The sequence below is a fragment of the Odontesthes bonariensis genome, chromosome 20, assembly GCF_027942865.1.
Source record: "Odontesthes bonariensis isolate fOdoBon6 chromosome 20, fOdoBon6.hap1, whole genome shotgun sequence".
Classification (NCBI taxonomy): Eukaryota; Metazoa; Chordata; class Actinopteri; order Atheriniformes; family Atherinopsidae; genus Odontesthes; species Odontesthes bonariensis.
The window spans coordinates 8,849,178-8,866,177 of NC_134525.1; the positions used below are offsets into that span (position 1 = coordinate 8,849,178).

Here is a 17,000-nt window from a genome sequence, read left to right on the forward strand (position 1 = left end):
TGTAAAAAAACAACTTATCGAATGTTGAAACTGAGAAATGCTATTGTTTTTTTAACAATAATAATAATAATAATATGTTTTTTTAACAGGACTCTTTCTTCTTTGACTGAAGGTTTCAGTCTTTAACAGTTTGGACCGTCCTTTGATGTATTTTTTTTTTCTTTTTCGGTGTGTGACAGAACTGGACGGCAGGCTGTTCAGTTCAGCATCCATATTTATTTATTCATTTTTTTATATACAGTATATATTTATTTATTTGCTTTCAAAATTTTATACAATACGGAACCCCCTAGGGGACACGGGAGGGAAAAATGATTTGTGAAGAGAAAGAAAAAAGGACGGACTTTTGCGAGATCTCGCGAAACTTTTGTGAGATCTTTGTCGCAAAGTTTTGCGAGATCTCATATGATCTCATATTTAGGACAATGTACATCCGGGTCAGTTAGGCCCATGGCAACGAAAACAATCACAGACACAAACATGGAGTGGGAGAAATGTTATTTTTATCTCGCTGTATTTTAGGCCCATTTCAAAATAAAATAAAGGCGAAAGTTTCGTGAGATCTCTCTTTTGTTTTTTTCACCCATCGTTTTTCCCCACCCGTGTCTCCAGGGGGCTCCGTAATACAGAATAAAACAAAAATAAAATAAACAATAATAAAAAAACAAATTTAAAAAAAGCTTTTTTTTTTTTTTTTTTAAAGCAGAAAAACTAACATAAAAACAAACGAACGAAAATCTAGAAGACAGAGGAACAAAAATTAATACTGCCACAAAAAACAAGGTCCAGTTTCAAATCTTTGGATAAGTTTGACAAAAAAGAAAAGAGTCTGTGTTAAAGGCAAGCCCCGAGATTTAGGTCACAGTGGATGATGTAAAGGAGGCAGAGGTGAGTACCGGGCCGGCTGCACCAGTCCGGTTGAGATGCAACCGTCCATTTTCTTTAACATGATCCACAAAGGGACCCTAAATGGCACGGCATTTGGAGTGAGTATCCAAAAGTGTATAGCGCACTTCCTCAAGACACAGACAGGAAACCAACTCATTCAGCCATTTTTTTGAGCAAGCAGGAGAGGCGGACTTCCATTCCTTCAGAATTGTTCGTTTAGCAATAACCAAACCAAACATTAGTGCTTGCTACAGAGTGTAGGGGAGAAATAGTGTCTGATTGGGGCATCCCAATAAAAGGGTGTCAGGGGTCAGCTGTCTGTCATAAATGGAACTATACAAACTGAAGATATCAGATATGTGAATGATGAAGTCGATGAAGAACTTAAAACTGGATGAGCTGGAGTTTAGCATTACCAGCGCATGCTTTAATCCGCTTCAGTGCTGTGGACCACAGGACTTTTTTTTTTACTGCAGTTTTGATGTTGGAATCATGATTAATGTGGTTTTAAGGGCTTTTTCTCTGGTTATGTCACACTGCGGATAGGACTGATGGAATGAAGCAGGGCCAGCCGGTTATTGGAGGATAAATCAGAATCACAAAATGGAGGCTTCATTACTGGTTCTTCACCTTTTGTTTTGGGCTTTTAAAGACCAACATAAAGAGCTGTAAAAAACATAGTTTAGAAGTTTTTCTTATAACGGCACATTCATTCGTTTGTTCAGCTGATCATCATACGTTTAAGGTGTCTTGACCCTCATTTTGGGAAAGCTTCTACTCTGACGATGAGTTACACTAACTGCAATCTTGCAGTCACTTGCACCCAACTTTCCTAGACTTACCTAGACTTACCTAGACTTACCTAGGCGTTGGGACCCTGAACCACAACGCTCTCCAGTCGGCGGGTCTGCAGTGATGGCCAGTCACTGCCCATCTTCTCCTGGCTTCCAGCTTAACTCCTCCCTCCTACTCCATAACCAGCAAGAGGCTCTCTCTGCTGCCTCGCCCAACCTGCGAGCAGCCATCTTCCTCTCCCTCCCTGCCATTCCCAGCACTGTAAAGACACCTTGACCGGGAATAGCCAGGCTTGCCATCCTTTGTCTCTGCATGGCTGGACCAGGTCCTGAGGTCCTGGTATTTGGTGATCTTACGTTCTGAGGCCTCGATACACCCATCTTCCCAAAGGGATCGTTAATTCAATCTGAAATAAAAGCTTCTCTTAAAAAACACCCTTAAAGGGATAGTTCGCCTCTTTTGACATGAAGCTGTATGACATCCCATATTAGCAATATCATTTATGAACATTTTCTTACCCCCTGCTGCGTCCTGTGAGCCGAGTTCCAGCCTCGTTTTGGCGTTGACGAAGGTAGTCCGGTTAGTTTGCTAGGGTCCCAAAAATAAAGCGTCTTGCTTCTCAAAACAATAAGTGTTCAAAAGAGTAATACATTTGCATCACAAAATCGTCCCTCCAGAAAAAGTCAGACCTCACAATCGCTTGGCGCTATTTTTGCCTCCCTTCATATCAATGCGTACAGCTACCTAGCGATAGCCGCACCTGTTACGGTGTTTGCTGCTCGGTCTGCACTTCAGTCTGCACGGTTTATACAGCACGTAGTGATACAAAGGTAGAGCAAAATAGCGCCAAGCGATTGTGAGGTCTGACTTTTTCTGGAGGGACGATTTTGTGATGCAAATGTATTACTCTTTTGAACGCATATTGTTTTGAGAAGCAAGACGCTTTATTTTTTAAACCCTTGCCAACTAGCCAGACTACCTTCGTGAACACCAAAACTAGGCTGGAACTCGGCTCACAGGACGCAGCAGGGGGTAAGAAGATGTTCATAAATGATATTGCTGATATGGGATGTCATACAGCTTCATGTCAAAAGAGGCGAACTATCCCTTTAAGAAAAAGTCCTATGAACCCCAGTTGGACACAATTCCTACTTTTTGTCCAACTTTTAAAAAGATATGTTGCTGTCATCCAACTCAAAATGCAAAATGTGCATATTTCTAACAGTTCAAATAGCATCTCTCAGTTTTAGTTCACGATTTGTTGTCTTTGTACGTTTTCCGAGTAAACCCAGACCTTAAACTGAATGCAAATCACTACATTCTGTTGACATGTACATTTTAGTCGGCATCCCATTTTTTTGAGGAAACAGGGTTAGATTAGATCACGCAGTAAACCACTCGTTTGTGCGTCTTCCAGGCATGAGCGTATCCACACTAAAAAAGGAAGCCACATGAAGACGCAAAGCGACGCAGACGAGGTGGACGACCTCGCTACCCTTGAAGTTCTCGATGAGGTAAAAAGAAGTCTCAACATCTCAAGTCTCAAACTCAACATCAGTGGCTAATCTGATATTCCAAAATGAAAAGAGACAAAGGAGAAAAAAAGAAAGAAAAAAAGGGGAAAAAAAAGAAAAGGGGAAAAAGGAAAAAAAGAAGGAACGATAGAAAAAAATGAAAAATAAAAAAATAAAATAAAAAAGGAGAAATAAAGGAAAAAATAAAATATAAAAGACATAAATCCTTCTGTTTTTGGGACAACATCCCAAGGAACTTGACTTTATGAGACTGCACATTTCCCTTTTAGATAAGATAACGTATGTAACACTGTCCAGTCTCTATTTGAGGAGCAACAGCTTTTAAAAACGCCATTTCATGAGACAATTTGATAGCTAGTTACATGTTTTAAATGGGCCACATTTGTTATATCTATGTTTGGAAAAGATAATTACATTCCATTTTGGCTAAATACATTCTATGTAGGTATTTTATGATATCGAGCGGCTGTTTTTGTCATGGAAATATTCCATTTCATCAGTCTAATTAAATCAAAACTGAACAATGGATGAATACACATCATATATTGTGATAATAGTTATTGTATACACGCAGGGTCCAGTGCCTCGAACATTCAGTCCTCCCCCCTCCCATCACCTGTCTGTCTGTTTGAAATAAAAAAACAGCATCTTTTACAGGAAGAACACTTAAAGCAATTTATCAAATCTGAGCGCTGTGTTGACGTATTGAATGATACAACCGGCTCCATTGCCAGCGGATATTTCCAGCCATCCTTCAAGCTGTGAAGCTCGGCTGTTGTTGATGAACCTGGCAGTGCACAGAGAGGAGAATTGATCACCGTATTATGAAAATAAAACATCAATAAAGCCCAAGACACATGCTTGGACTCGTGACAGGACATAAGCTAAAGCGTTGGGGGGTATTTTGTTGTGGTTCTTTCACAATGTGGTTCTGACAATCATGTAGGGATTCATTTAAAGTTGAATTGTGCTTCTTTTCATCAGAACACGGTCACAGAGCAGCTTCAGAGTCGATACGGCAGAGATCAGATTTACACATATGTGGGAGACATCCTAATCGCTGTCAATCCTTTCCATAAGATGGAGATTTACACGCCTGAGGTAAGTGGAGATACTGCAGGCCTTTCTGCACATGTGGTCAGCCGGGTGTATCTCATCAGAGCGCCTGTGTTTATTCAGTCTGCAGCTTCCCATTCAACCTCACCTTCTCACACAAGCTGACCCTCTTCTTTAACCTCCCCAACACTTCCCTGACATTAATTCCTCTCCTCAAGGAACAGAAATACTGATACATGGCTTACGATTTAACATTGATGTGGTTTTCTCCCACATAATATCTCCTCCTTTCCATGTTTTACAAAAGCTTTTGTGAATTCCTCTCTTCGTAGCACACAAAGATGTACATAGGAGCAAAGCGGACAGCCAACCTGCCGCACATCTTTGCTGTGGCTGACAACGCCTACCAGTCCATGGTGTCATACAACACAGATCAGGTAAAACAATCCTTACAACGCCAAAATTGTTTGATACGGCATGACAACACGACCCTGAAAATACAGTAATGACGCAGAGTGAGCACAACCAGGATTTCAGCATCGATTTCTAGTTAAAAACAGGTGATTTGAACCAGCAAGCCTCATTTCAAACTGCTAAAATGCTAATAGATTAACATGTAACTAAATACAGGTGCTCAGGTGTTGATGAGCGTTTCAAATAAAGTTTCAGAAATATAATGGCTGCCAGTACTTAAATAGGAGCTGTACGTATTCATGTAAAATAAGGAACTTATACTCTTATCTGTGCATGTAAGTACTGAAGAGGTTCAGTTTTGTCTTGTCCAAAAGAAGAACAAACCTTGTACTTTATCAGTATCAGTGATATATGGCTGATTAGTTCGCCCTATGTGGGTCATTATTAAAAGTTTGATTAGCATCTACATAAAGTCAGTGAAAAAAAAGACTCTGGGCTGCAGAGGTTTGTCACTTAAGATTGTGGATAATAAAACAAGTAATGAAAGAGAAGACTTTCATCTTTCCTGATACTGAAACTGCAACTTTGGGGTTTCTGTTTCTGTTTATGCGTTTAGCAGACGATTTTATCCAAAGCTACTTACAAATGAGGATATAGCATTACAGCTAACATCAAAGCTAACAGTACGCTACATAGAAGGAAACCATTAGTCAGACTCTGTCAGAGGTGACAGACACATCCATTGAGTGTGTGCAGTTTGCTGCATGTTTCAGTACTTCTTTGAGTCTTCTGTTTTCCCTAAATTCTGTAATATTGAAGTTAATTTGTGTTCACTTAAGGTGCAGCATGTTTAGGTCATAGCACCACCGTACACTGTTGCATTAACCCATTAAAAAAATGCATCCATTTTAGTGGCGTTATAAGTGCTACATCTATGTAAATGTAAATGTAAATGTACTTTATTCATACAGCCCTTTACAAACAATCCTTACGATGTACCAAAGTGCTTTACAGCAGGTAATAAATAAAGAGAAGAATAAGTAAAAACAAATAAAAGCAATAAAAGAACAGTGAAAGCAATAAAATACAACAAAATCGAATAAGATAAAATAAGATAAAAGTGTCATCATACTACTGGGTATTAAAAGCCATCCTAAATAAGCAGGTTTTTAGCCTAGATTTGAAGAGGCCCAGGTCAGAAATAAGATGAGCTCGATGGGGAGCTTATTCCAGAGCCTGGGGGCAGCGACGGAAAAGGCTCGCTCACCCCAGGGTTTGTATTCTGACCTGGGCACTTCCAGCAAAAACTGATCTGTTGACCTCAGAGCTCTACCAGGATTACGGACTGTTAAAAGCTCAGATAAATACGATGGGGCGAGGCCGTTAAGAGCTTTAAAAACAAGCATTAAAAGTTTAAAATCAATTCTATAAAGGACAAGAAGCCAATGGAGGGAGTTAAGAACAGGAGTGATGTTGGTTAGTGTTGGTTAAAAGACGGGCATGACAGTCATATCTTCCCGTTGCTGTTTATTTTTACATGTGTACATGGCTGATATTTCAGATGCTCAACCTGTGACTTCTTGTGTGCAGTGTGTGGTGATCAGTGGGGAAAGTGGAGCAGGTAAAACAGAGGGTGCTCATCTGCTGGTGCAGCAGCTGACAGTTCTTGGGAAGGTGAGGCAATCAAAACTTCATCAGTGTGTCCTTTTTAATCGTTCTTTATCATCCTCACCATCCTCTAAAGTTTCTAAAGGAAGGAATAAACCAGGTTGGAAACTCCTAACGAGTTTGGGCTGAATCCATCAAAGCTGCTGATCATCGAATGTCCATGAGAGGTCAGAGTGGCAGCTGAGGTTGCCATGGTGACCTTAAGGGCTAAATTCCATGTGACTCTTGAACTGCCGCTATTTCGGGAAAACTAACTCTTATCGGGCCGGTTTTGGCACCGTGAGCATCGCAAAGGCTTTGGCGCACACGTCGGCGTTTCTGATGTAAAGAAATTTTGCCGAATAGGCAAGTTTATAACAGATTCAGGTTGCAGGTTTCTCTTAAAACGCTGCGTTGGAGTCTACGGCAAAGTAGAGCACATTGGTTTCATTTGGAGGCTTCTTGCATAACTAGTCTGAGTCTGTTGGCCAAGAGAGGTGAAAAGTTACGCTGCTACACTTAAAATACAGAAACCGAACACTCATCGGTGCCTGACAAGAAATTAGAAAACACTTCGTCCTTTTCTGTGTGCGAGGTCCTAAAATTGTGCTGAAGTAACCAGCTCATTTCAGCAATGACCAAATCTCTCCAACAAGGGATTAGTGTTGGTGTAGAGCTGCAAATAAGCAGACATGTTGATAATCTAGAGTCCGCAGGCTAAAGAAGCATGAACCTGCTGATATGGTCACTTTAAAAATGATATTTATCAGATCTGCTCCGATAAACATCGTCCTGCTATCACACGCCATCAGACATCAGACTTTATGGTTCAGGATCAGACAAGTTAACATGTAACCAAAGAGCATGAATAAAGAGCCCATTTTGGATTTAACTAATAATTGATTGAGGTGCAAAAAGTTTTGGTGCAGCTGGTATTGCATAGGTTGCATGTGGCTGGAGATTAGATTGAGTATGTTTAAAATAACGATGCTGGACAATCGATACGATCTGATTAAGCCTCATTCCAAGTATATTCAGAGGTCTGCTCCTGCAGGACCACAGCCTTATCAAGAGCAGAGTCGAAGATTTGCTTTCTGTCTGTGCTAAATAATGCTGCGTTAGCATAAGCTAATAAATTCGTTTTTTACTTCTTCGCAGCTTTATTACTGGACTTCTTTGAGGTTAAGGAGACGTTCTTTTTTTATTTTAACACGAACAAGAGGTATTGATCCGCTAACCCCAGTATTGGACTCTCTTATCTGGCTGTTTCAGAATTGATTTTAGGATTTTATTGCTTTTTTAAGGGTCTAAATGAGCTGACCTCATTCCACCTTGCACAACTTTTGCTTCATCATGGCCCCGTTTGGCAGCACTAAAGTTGACTGGCCTGGATATTTGCCTCGGAGCACTTCACAGACTTTCTCATAACTCATTTGTTCAGTATCGTTGTATTTACATGAAATGGTACTTTTATTGCTTTCTTTTATTTCACTGCGTTTTATGGGTTGACATTTTGATTCTACAACACTGTGGTTGAACTACTCTTGTATTAAAATGTTCTCCATAAATCAAATTAACATTTATATTCATGTGGACGGAGTCGAACTCTGCAGGAGTCTGTATATATTAGAGGATTCAGTGTGTAAACTGCTCTGTCCGGTCCATTTAAGCTGGAGCTGGTCATAATTTGCAGCTTAAATGAAAAGAAAATGTGATTTATTTTTATGAGTGGATTAAAGGAAATGGCACTTGGTCACATGGCATAAATGTAGGAGTCATTTCTTGCCTTTGCTTCCACTGAACTGACCTGGAATAATAATGTTTTATTCAGGCCAACAACCGAACGCTGCAGGAGAAAATCCTGCTGGTCAACAACCTGGTGGAGGCATTTGGGAACGCCTGCACCGCCATCAACGACAACTCCAGCCGCTTCGGCAAGTACCTGGAGATGAAGTTCACCTGTGGCGGAACAGTGGTTGGAGCAAAGATATCAGAGTATCTGCTGGAGAAATCCAGAGTCATCCACCAGGCAATGTAAACATCACCCTCTTCTTCTTCTTCTTTTTTTACTGTGATACTTTCAACTGACACTGACTGATCATGTGTGACTCCGAGGTTATTTTTCCACCGACTGTCCAGGGATCAGTGCGTAATGGATTGTCTCCACCTCACTTTCACCCCTTCTTTTCCATTTTTTTTTTACCTGGTGACATTTGACTTCAGCCGGCGCTTCAGTCGCTCCGTCTTTTTCTTCTTATCAAGTGTTCAGAAAACAGACCCGGGAGCGGACCGGGTCAAGTGGAGGCGCTGCCTTATTTCCTGTTTGATCAAAGATTGCAAGTGCACTCAAGAGAAACTTCAAAGGCCGGCTCAAGTATTTCATTATGAGACGAACACACAGGCCAGAGAGGGTTTGATTTGGCCGTAAGCAGCATGTGCAGCTACTTTTCTGTAGCTTGTTATTTCACACTGCTTTTTGCAGCAAACAAGGTGAATCCACATCTTCAAAAACTCTGAAAGGAAGATGTTTTTGGAATTGTTTGCAAGGATCATTTTTAGTTTTCACCATCTCTAAAATTCTTGTTAACTCGTTTTTGTGGAATATTCTGAAAAAGGGAGCAGGATTCTCTTCTTAAAAGTTGAGCAAAGGACTATTAGATTATTTTTTTTCACACAGAGCACTGAGGCATTTAATTAATTAACTCAGTTCCACTCCCGTGCATGTTTATTGTCAGAAGAAAGGTGGTCCAATTAGCTCAACTCAGCTGTGCATGTGACCATGCTGAGTCACTCGGTCAGTATCTAAAACAGAGGAAACAAGACAATGATGTTTTCATTTTGGTTTTCTTTGTGAAAGAAAACTTTGGTGGTTATGTAGGACATTTGCTGTTTATTACAGATGATAAATAATCATTTTGCAGACATTAGAGCAACTGCTGTTATCACCTTTCTTTGGTAAATGTTGCTATGCTTGCACTCTCTATGCACCTTTTTCCAGCAACACATAAAGAGTCGAGTATATGACACTGTTGCAATTTGGGTGCATAGTCGCTACACCTGCCGGCATCTTTAAAGGAATATATGCTATATGTATAATACAGATGCTATGGATCATTTGGGACTGGTTCTGAACTCCCATCCCTATCAACACGTGATGGGGATGTCATTTTCAGTCAAAATCCACAGTTATTTCATGTAAGAGCATAATATTGATGAGCCTGATATTTACCAAACAGATTATCTGTTATTTGCTTTGTTGCCGTGGATATTTTTTGCTGGTCAGTTTCAGACAATTCACTGGATTCAGGTTTGATTCTGTCAGGTGGGGTTTGGGAAGTTCTCATTTCAATACGTTCCAGCTTTTCCAGCAATCTTTCACATCAGTAGGAAGACTGTTCTCACAAACAAGGGCTTTAGTAAAGCTGGCCAATTAGGAGAAAGTAAGCCTTTAGAAAGGCGGGTCTTAGAGAGAAAGGAGTCAAAACAGCAGGTTTCAGAGAATGGATGAACAAAGAGGCTTAAAAATAAAAGGAAAAGCACACAATAAATAAGATTTTATCAGATTTACTGTGAAACATGCAGAGCTAATCCAATGGAGTCCCAGAGTAGAAATAAAGGAGCTGGATAGGTCCCATTTAACAACATATATGGACAGCTGTGTCAGAGATTTGCTTTTAAGATCTTTGCAAATTTTTTTTAATGTCTGACTCATAAGGTTTGTGTTTCCACAGAGGAGAGAGGAACTTCCACATATTCTACTACATTTATGCTGGTTTGGCTGACAGGAAGAAACTCGCCCACTACAAGCTCTCTGACAGCAAAACACCTAAGTAGGTTTGATATTCCTCAGTCCCTCCTTCAACCTCTGCAATTTTACTCTCTCACCCTGCAGACTCCCTGCTTCCTGAGACCCCTGTCCAGACCTTTGTGTTTGCTTTTTTATCTGCAGGTATCTGTGTAACGAGCACATTAAATTAGGGCCCGACATAGTCAGCAACGCCTTCTACAAGGAGCAGTTTGACGCAGTGGAGCAGTGTTTCAAAGTCATTGGATTCACCCTGGAGGTATAAAGTACTGCATTAAATACCAGAAAAAAACTAAAAGAGGCCTGCCTACGAGATTTCCCAGCATTCATTCAGACTCTTGCCCACTCATTCCATAGCATATAATGTATTGAAGTCAGTGAAACAAAAAAATAAGATGAAAACAACCTAACTAACAAGTGATTTCTCTCCAACACTGTACACAAAACACGAGCAGCAAATGTAGCGCACATGCGTTTTCATTGGTTGTCTGTATTGGTTGTGAAGGAGCATAAAGCCACAGGCGCGTGTAGGCAGTGAGCTGTTGGCATTGTGGGGGCTAATGAGCCTCAAAGAAGTGATTGCTCTTGGGATCTGCACGTCAATAGCACTTATCCTGTAATCACTCTGCAGTGCTGGAGCAGCAGCATCCTACGTTACAGTGTTACACTGACCTGTGATGTAGCTTCATGTGTTTACACAATTATTTTTGAGACATTCAGAAGATCTGAAGGCACACCCGATGTTATTTTCCATCGTGGGTAACCATCTTCTGGAGCCAGTTTCAGCCCAGCTTTAGCTGTCGGACAGACGGCCTCACATCTGACTCTAGAACACTTTGGTATCCAGAGGAGTTCATGGTGGACTCAGTGACTGCAAGGTGCCCAGGTCCTGTGGCTGCAGAACAAGCCCAGATCATCAGCCCTCCACCACCGTGCTTGACAGTTGGTATGAGGTGTTTGTGCTGATATGCTGTGTTTGGTTTCCTCCAAAAGTGCTGCTGTGCATTATGAGCAAACATCTCCACTTTGGTCTGGTCTGTCCAAAGGACATTGTTGCAGAAGTCTTGTGGTTTGTTCAGATGCAGCTTTGCAAACCTAAGCTGTGCTGCCATGTTCTTTTTAGAGAGAAGAGGCTTTCTCCTGCAGCCCTTCCAAACAAGCCATACTTGTTCAGTCTTTTTCTAACTGTGCTGTCATGAACTTTAACCTTTAACATGCTAACTGAGGCCTGTAGAGTCTGAGATGTAGCTCTTGGGTTTTTGACCTTGGGGTGACCTTGCTGGGACGTCCACTCCTGGGCAGATTGACAGCTGTCCTGAATGTTTTCCACTTGTGTATAATCTTTCTCTCTGCAGAACGATGGACTCCAGATAGTTTGGAAATGGCCTTATATTCCTCCCACATTGATGGGCAGCAACAGTTGCTTCTCTAAGATCATTGCTGATGTCTTTCCTCCTTAGCATCGTGTTAAAACGCTCCTGAATGCTCCAGACCAGCAAACTTCACACGACTGTTTATCTGTCACATTTGCAGGAGCTGGGCAGTGTTTACAGCACTCTGGCTGCCATCCTTAACTCTGGCGACATCGAGTTCTCTGCTGTCGCCTCGGAACACCAAACAGACAAGAGCAACATCTCCAACATTTCTGTCCTGGAGAACGGTGAGTGAAGCATCAGCGGCCGGCTGTTGGACGACATAGAACCAAACAGGACTGTGCATTTCCTCTGCTGCCATCCCATCCTTCCTCCTCTTCCTCCTCTTCCTCCTCTTCCTCCTCCTTTTGCTTTTCACCATTAACTGCACTGCAAGCTCCATTTGGAGTGGAGATAAATATAGAAAATTGTTGTTGTAAAATAAATTATACATCACTGGGGACATGCTATTCACAGAAAGTCATTACCAAACATGCATTTTGCAATGTTTAGATGTTACACTGCGTAGTTTGCATAATCCTCTCTAAATTGCAACATGTTCTGGTTGGTAATTTGCAAATCTCTTTTGATGAAGTTTATCAATTTAATGTGTTTGATGAATTTTCTCCTCTTGAGTCAGAATGAGGACAGCTAACGCTCGTATTTGCACAACCTACATTTATGAAAGCTGATTTTTATCCACTCATGTCCCGTCAGTGGCATCTCTGCTGCGCATCCGCTCAGACGAGCTCCAGGAAGCCCTGACCTCCCACTGCGTCGTGGCCCGCGGAGAGACAATCGTCCGGCCCAACACGGTGGAAAAAGCAGTGGAGGTGAAGGACGCCATGGGCAAAGCTCTCTACGGCCGCCTCTTCAGCTGGATTGTCAACCGGATCAACACGCTGCTGCGGCCTGACAACCAGCTGGGGTGAGATCAGACTCATAGAAATAGGCCATCTTACAAAGTTCCTGCTTTTTCATAAACAGGATCAAGTCAGTGTAAGCACAGAAAAACCTTGATTTTTTTTTCATTTTGACATAAAGAAGTATATACTGATGTTGTTATAGTGAAGCAGCATGGGTTTAGGGTTCCCTCAATGTGCTGCAAGTAAGACTTTAGGTCATGAAGGAGATGATGAGGGGCCATTATTAAAAAATAATGATATGCAGTTGCACAGCATATTCACAGAAGGTGCTTAAAGTTTAGTGTGTTAACATGAGTAATGTTGAGTACTGAATGATTTTTATATGTGGCTTAATTCAGACTGATACTGAATACCAGCAGTCCAATGACTTTTAATTAACTCGAGTTAACTCGTTATTATCGCATTAAAGTAATGCTATGTAACATTTCTGCCTTAAAATAACAGCTTGAAAAAAATTGTGCGGCTAGAATGAGTTTTAATATTACGATTGGCCTGTCTCCTATGCCCTTCGGGGGTCTGAGTTGGAAAAACTGCGCTATGTAACTTTGCTGGACCGGCCCGGGAGCTGAGCGGAAGTACTTCGACTTGCTTTCTGGCACACCTACCGCAAAAACAAATAGACCCCTCTCACGCTCCCAGGTACATTTGATTACTTAAAAACTACATAAAAATGCTGATGTTAAAAGTGTGTTAGTACAACAAATGTTATGGCACTTTCATTCATATGGCAGCACATTTAAAATAAAACTAAATGCTAAAAGCTATACTTTTGGATTAATTTTTGGATTTTGCGTACAAATGCCATTAATCGTGATTAATCAGGGAAATCATGTGATTAATTAGATAAAAAAATTTAATCGTTGCCCAGCCCTACTTTTGTTTTTTGCCGCTGAACTGACATGAACTTTTTCTTTATACTGTCAGCTGCTACGGGATAGCATGCAGACAGAGTTCAGGGAGTAAAGCTCAGGAGAGCTGGGACTTTGTTCAAACCCACCCACTATAGCAGGGGTGTCAAACTGATGCTTGAAAGGGCCGGTGTGGCTGCAGGCTTTTGTTCCAACCCTGCAGCAGCACAGCTGATTTGCTTCATTCAATCAACTGAACTGTCTACACTGAAGGTCTTAACCAGTTCTGTTGATTGAATTATATATATGCACTATAGAGTCTTTGCTACGTAGAGGACTCACTGGATATCTGGCACTCAGTTATGAAACTATGCATCAGTAGCAGACAGCTGCAGACGCTACATATAGTGAACAAGAAGACCATTCAAACACAGCCTAGGTGCTGCCTTGTGGCAGGCTTATGAAGGTTGACCAGTATATGATAGGTAATCTTTAAGACATTTGTAACAAAATGTGTTGTTCTACATTCAGGATTTTACCCAAAACGTCACAGTGACATTAGATCAATCGTGCCAGGATCACTAAACTCATTAGGATGTGTCCTCTGGACAGCATTGATCTGCATTTAATTTGATATCCGTCATGTTTTGATGAAGACATGTTACTAAAAAACTATAGGGATTCATCCTGTGGGGACATTTAAAAGAACATCCTTTTTCTTCTTGCCACCTCCAGAGAGGACGACAAGGGCCTGAACATCGGCATTCTGGACATCTTTGGTTTTGAGAACTTCAAGAAGAACTCTTTTGAGCAACTGTGCATCAACATCGCCAACGAGCAGATCCAGTTTTACTTCAACCAGCACATATTTGCTTGGGAACAGGTAGAGTTCACACCAGCATGCATCCTAACCCCCGTCACTGAAATCAAAGACTGCTTTCTGAGCGCTCGAATCCCTCATGGAAAGCTGGTACTTCCTTATTTCCATCTAAATTGTGATAGCATGTCACAGTTTGTCACTCTGCGTCTTAAGAGAGATATTAAGGGGAAAATATGCTGCTCTCTGTATTCACGGCAAAATGAGATTCACCATTTTCCCTACATGTGGTCTCGTGGGAGTTTTTTTTGCCTTCGAGGGGGTCAGAGAATGGTTTGCTAATGTTAAACGATTTGGACTCACTCGCAGAGAGGTGCTATAAATCATGCCAAACAAGGGTCAATTAGGAGTTGAAGACACTTAATGTCGAACTTAAACTCACTCTTGGGAATTGTTGGAACCAGGCCCAGAAATACATCGCCCTATACTGCCAGCACTTGTACTCAAAGCATATGGGAGATGTACTGTGCTAATTAGATTAATAGACCTCGCCTACTGTAAGTTACTATGTCTCCAGTATGATTGCTGTGTGGCACAATATTTCATCAGGGATTCACATGTATTTGTTCCTTCACTTGTATGTTTTTCGATATGTTTCCACATACACTGTCGTGTCCTGATTTTCTGACACACTTAATTTACTTCGCAGTGATGGTTCGTGCTAGAATAAACTGATTGACTTGATGTTGTTTGTTCCCATTTATGGGATTTTATTCTCTGGATTGAGGTCTCCTTTAACGATTTACTAAGTCATAGCAGCTCTGAGTCAGCCTGATGTGATCAGGTTAGCTGCACTTAAAGTGGAGGGCTACGCTCTCTTTGTTCTTTATTCTTATAAGAAAACACTGGTGTTAGACGAGATAAACACAGCAAGGCAACCAATTCTGGGAAGTTCCATCAACGTTTTCCCAAAAGTTAGGCAAAACAACGTAGAAAAAATTGTGGGTATGAAATGACCTCTTCTGAAGAAACAAGAAATGTAGAATAAAACTCTTTGAGAGGTTAAACCTTCTGTTATTATTGTAAATGTTTGACTTTGCCCTTGTGTTTATCAAAAACAGGTCCTAAAGGGTTAAAGGATCATTTTTCATCACCATTCAAATTACAGCCGACTAAATTAAGCTGCAGGACTGACGAACTGCTTACAAATGGGAGCTGTCTTGGTTTTCTATTTATCACACTCACCTCCGCTCCTTTAATTTAACGTTCCTTGGCAAACTGCTTGTAAGTGTTGATAAATCTTCCTTAAACAAACAAAGTCAATTAGGCACAATTCTGCTGCGCTGGGTTCTTGACTTTTATCATTAAAGAGATGATGGGACATGATTAAACTTATCCAACAATCATTTTTTATAATTGAGACAATGCAAAACTACAGTAAAGGACCACAAATCTAAATCTTTACCTCCAAAAAAGTGGTTATTGATACATGAAGGCAGAAAATTAATTTAAAAAACAAGCCAAAAACACAACAGAAAATTCAGCCTGAAATGGGGAAAGCTTGACAGTGAATTATCAGCGAGTAATTTGACAAGGAACAAGGAACAATGAAGTACTCATATTAGACTCCAAATAGATATTTACATCTGCAGCGTTCCTTTGCACGTGCAGTAGAATTCCAGTGTCTTATAAGCCAGGTTATAACATGTTTGAAATCACAGTTTCCCACCCTCCCACGCAGGATGAGTACCTGAACGAAGAGGTTGACGCTCGGATGATTGAATATGAAGACAACCGGCCGCTCCTGGACCTATTCTTGCAGAAGCCAATGGGGATGCTCTCCCTCCTGGATGAAGAGAGCCGTTTTCCGCAGGCCACTGACCAGACGCTTGTAGGTCAGTCCATCATATTTCCACAGGGCAAGTGTGTGGAGGTGGATTTGCTGTTTGCAACGTTTTTCTTTTTTCCAAATATCATGTCATAAATATGCAAACTATCTCTCTACAAACGACTTCCTCTTCCTCATCAGTACCATCATTTTTTGCAGAATTGCCAGAATTTCCACTGGATAAAACTTCAGATGTAAATTATATTGGTTGTGAATATTATCAACTAATGCATGATCTGGTATCTTTTAGAGAAATTTGAAGATAATCTCAAGACAAAAAGCTTCTGGAGGCCAAAGAGAGTCGACCTTGGGTTTGGCATTCATCACTATGCTGGGAAGGTAATTTGATATTTATTTATTCCGATACGTGCACATTGGAGAGCGAAGCCAGTTGACATGTGTCGGCATCTTATACATGTTTTTCCTCACAGGTGATTTACAACGCTGCCGGCTTCTTGGCCAAGAACAGAGAGACACTGCCGACTGACATCATTCTGCTGCTGAGGTCGTCGGAGAACGAGCTCATTCGCAAACTTGTCACCCATCCTCTCACCAAAACAGGTAACCGACTGATTAATTGATAGTTTAAAAGCAGCACTAAAGATTTTCTTAAACTGTAAATCGATAAAAAAGGCTTTCCCCTCTTGTCTGCCAGATATTTGTCTTTGTAAGCAGGCTTTGGCAGAGTGAGTTTTCTGTTGGCAGAGTCGGCTGCTTGCTGTGTCAAAATTAGGTCACAAAGCCAATAATCTCCTAATCATCCTTTAAAAGTAGTCTTAAAGCTGTTGTATCAACCGCTGGTGTGTCATGACACTATGAGCCTCTTGACACTGAGTTAATCAATGGCAACTCGGATAAAGGACTAACTCTTCTAGCTACTGCCCCACTGAGTTTTGAATATCAACAGCTTATTTTTTTTTAGCAATAAGCTCCCATGAAGAAAATACCACCATTTTTGCAGAATCAGAA

At 41.0% G+C, this 17,000-nt stretch overlaps 1 protein-coding gene across 2 annotated transcripts in view; it reads left to right on the forward strand.

The window, feature by feature from the left end:
* Window positions 1-17,000, forward strand: part of myo3a (myosin IIIA) — a 73,143-nt gene that overhangs the window by 36,628 nt on the left and 19,515 nt on the right. For both annotated transcript variants that reach the window (XM_075452500.1, XM_075452501.1), the window contains exons 10-22: window positions 3,101-3,197; window positions 4,203-4,319; window positions 4,607-4,711; window positions 6,279-6,362; window positions 8,167-8,369; window positions 10,067-10,165; window positions 10,285-10,399; window positions 11,674-11,800; window positions 12,270-12,480; window positions 14,062-14,209; window positions 15,885-16,038; window positions 16,282-16,370; window positions 16,463-16,592. In XM_075452500.1, coding sequence (XP_075308615.1) covers window positions 3,101-3,197; window positions 4,203-4,319; window positions 4,607-4,711; window positions 6,279-6,362; window positions 8,167-8,369; window positions 10,067-10,165; window positions 10,285-10,399; window positions 11,674-11,800; window positions 12,270-12,480; window positions 14,062-14,209; window positions 15,885-16,038; window positions 16,282-16,370; window positions 16,463-16,592 — 1,679 coding nt within the window. The remainder of the gene's footprint in view (window positions 1-3,100; window positions 3,198-4,202; window positions 4,320-4,606; window positions 4,712-6,278; window positions 6,363-8,166; window positions 8,370-10,066; window positions 10,166-10,284; window positions 10,400-11,673; window positions 11,801-12,269; window positions 12,481-14,061; window positions 14,210-15,884; window positions 16,039-16,281; window positions 16,371-16,462; window positions 16,593-17,000) is intronic.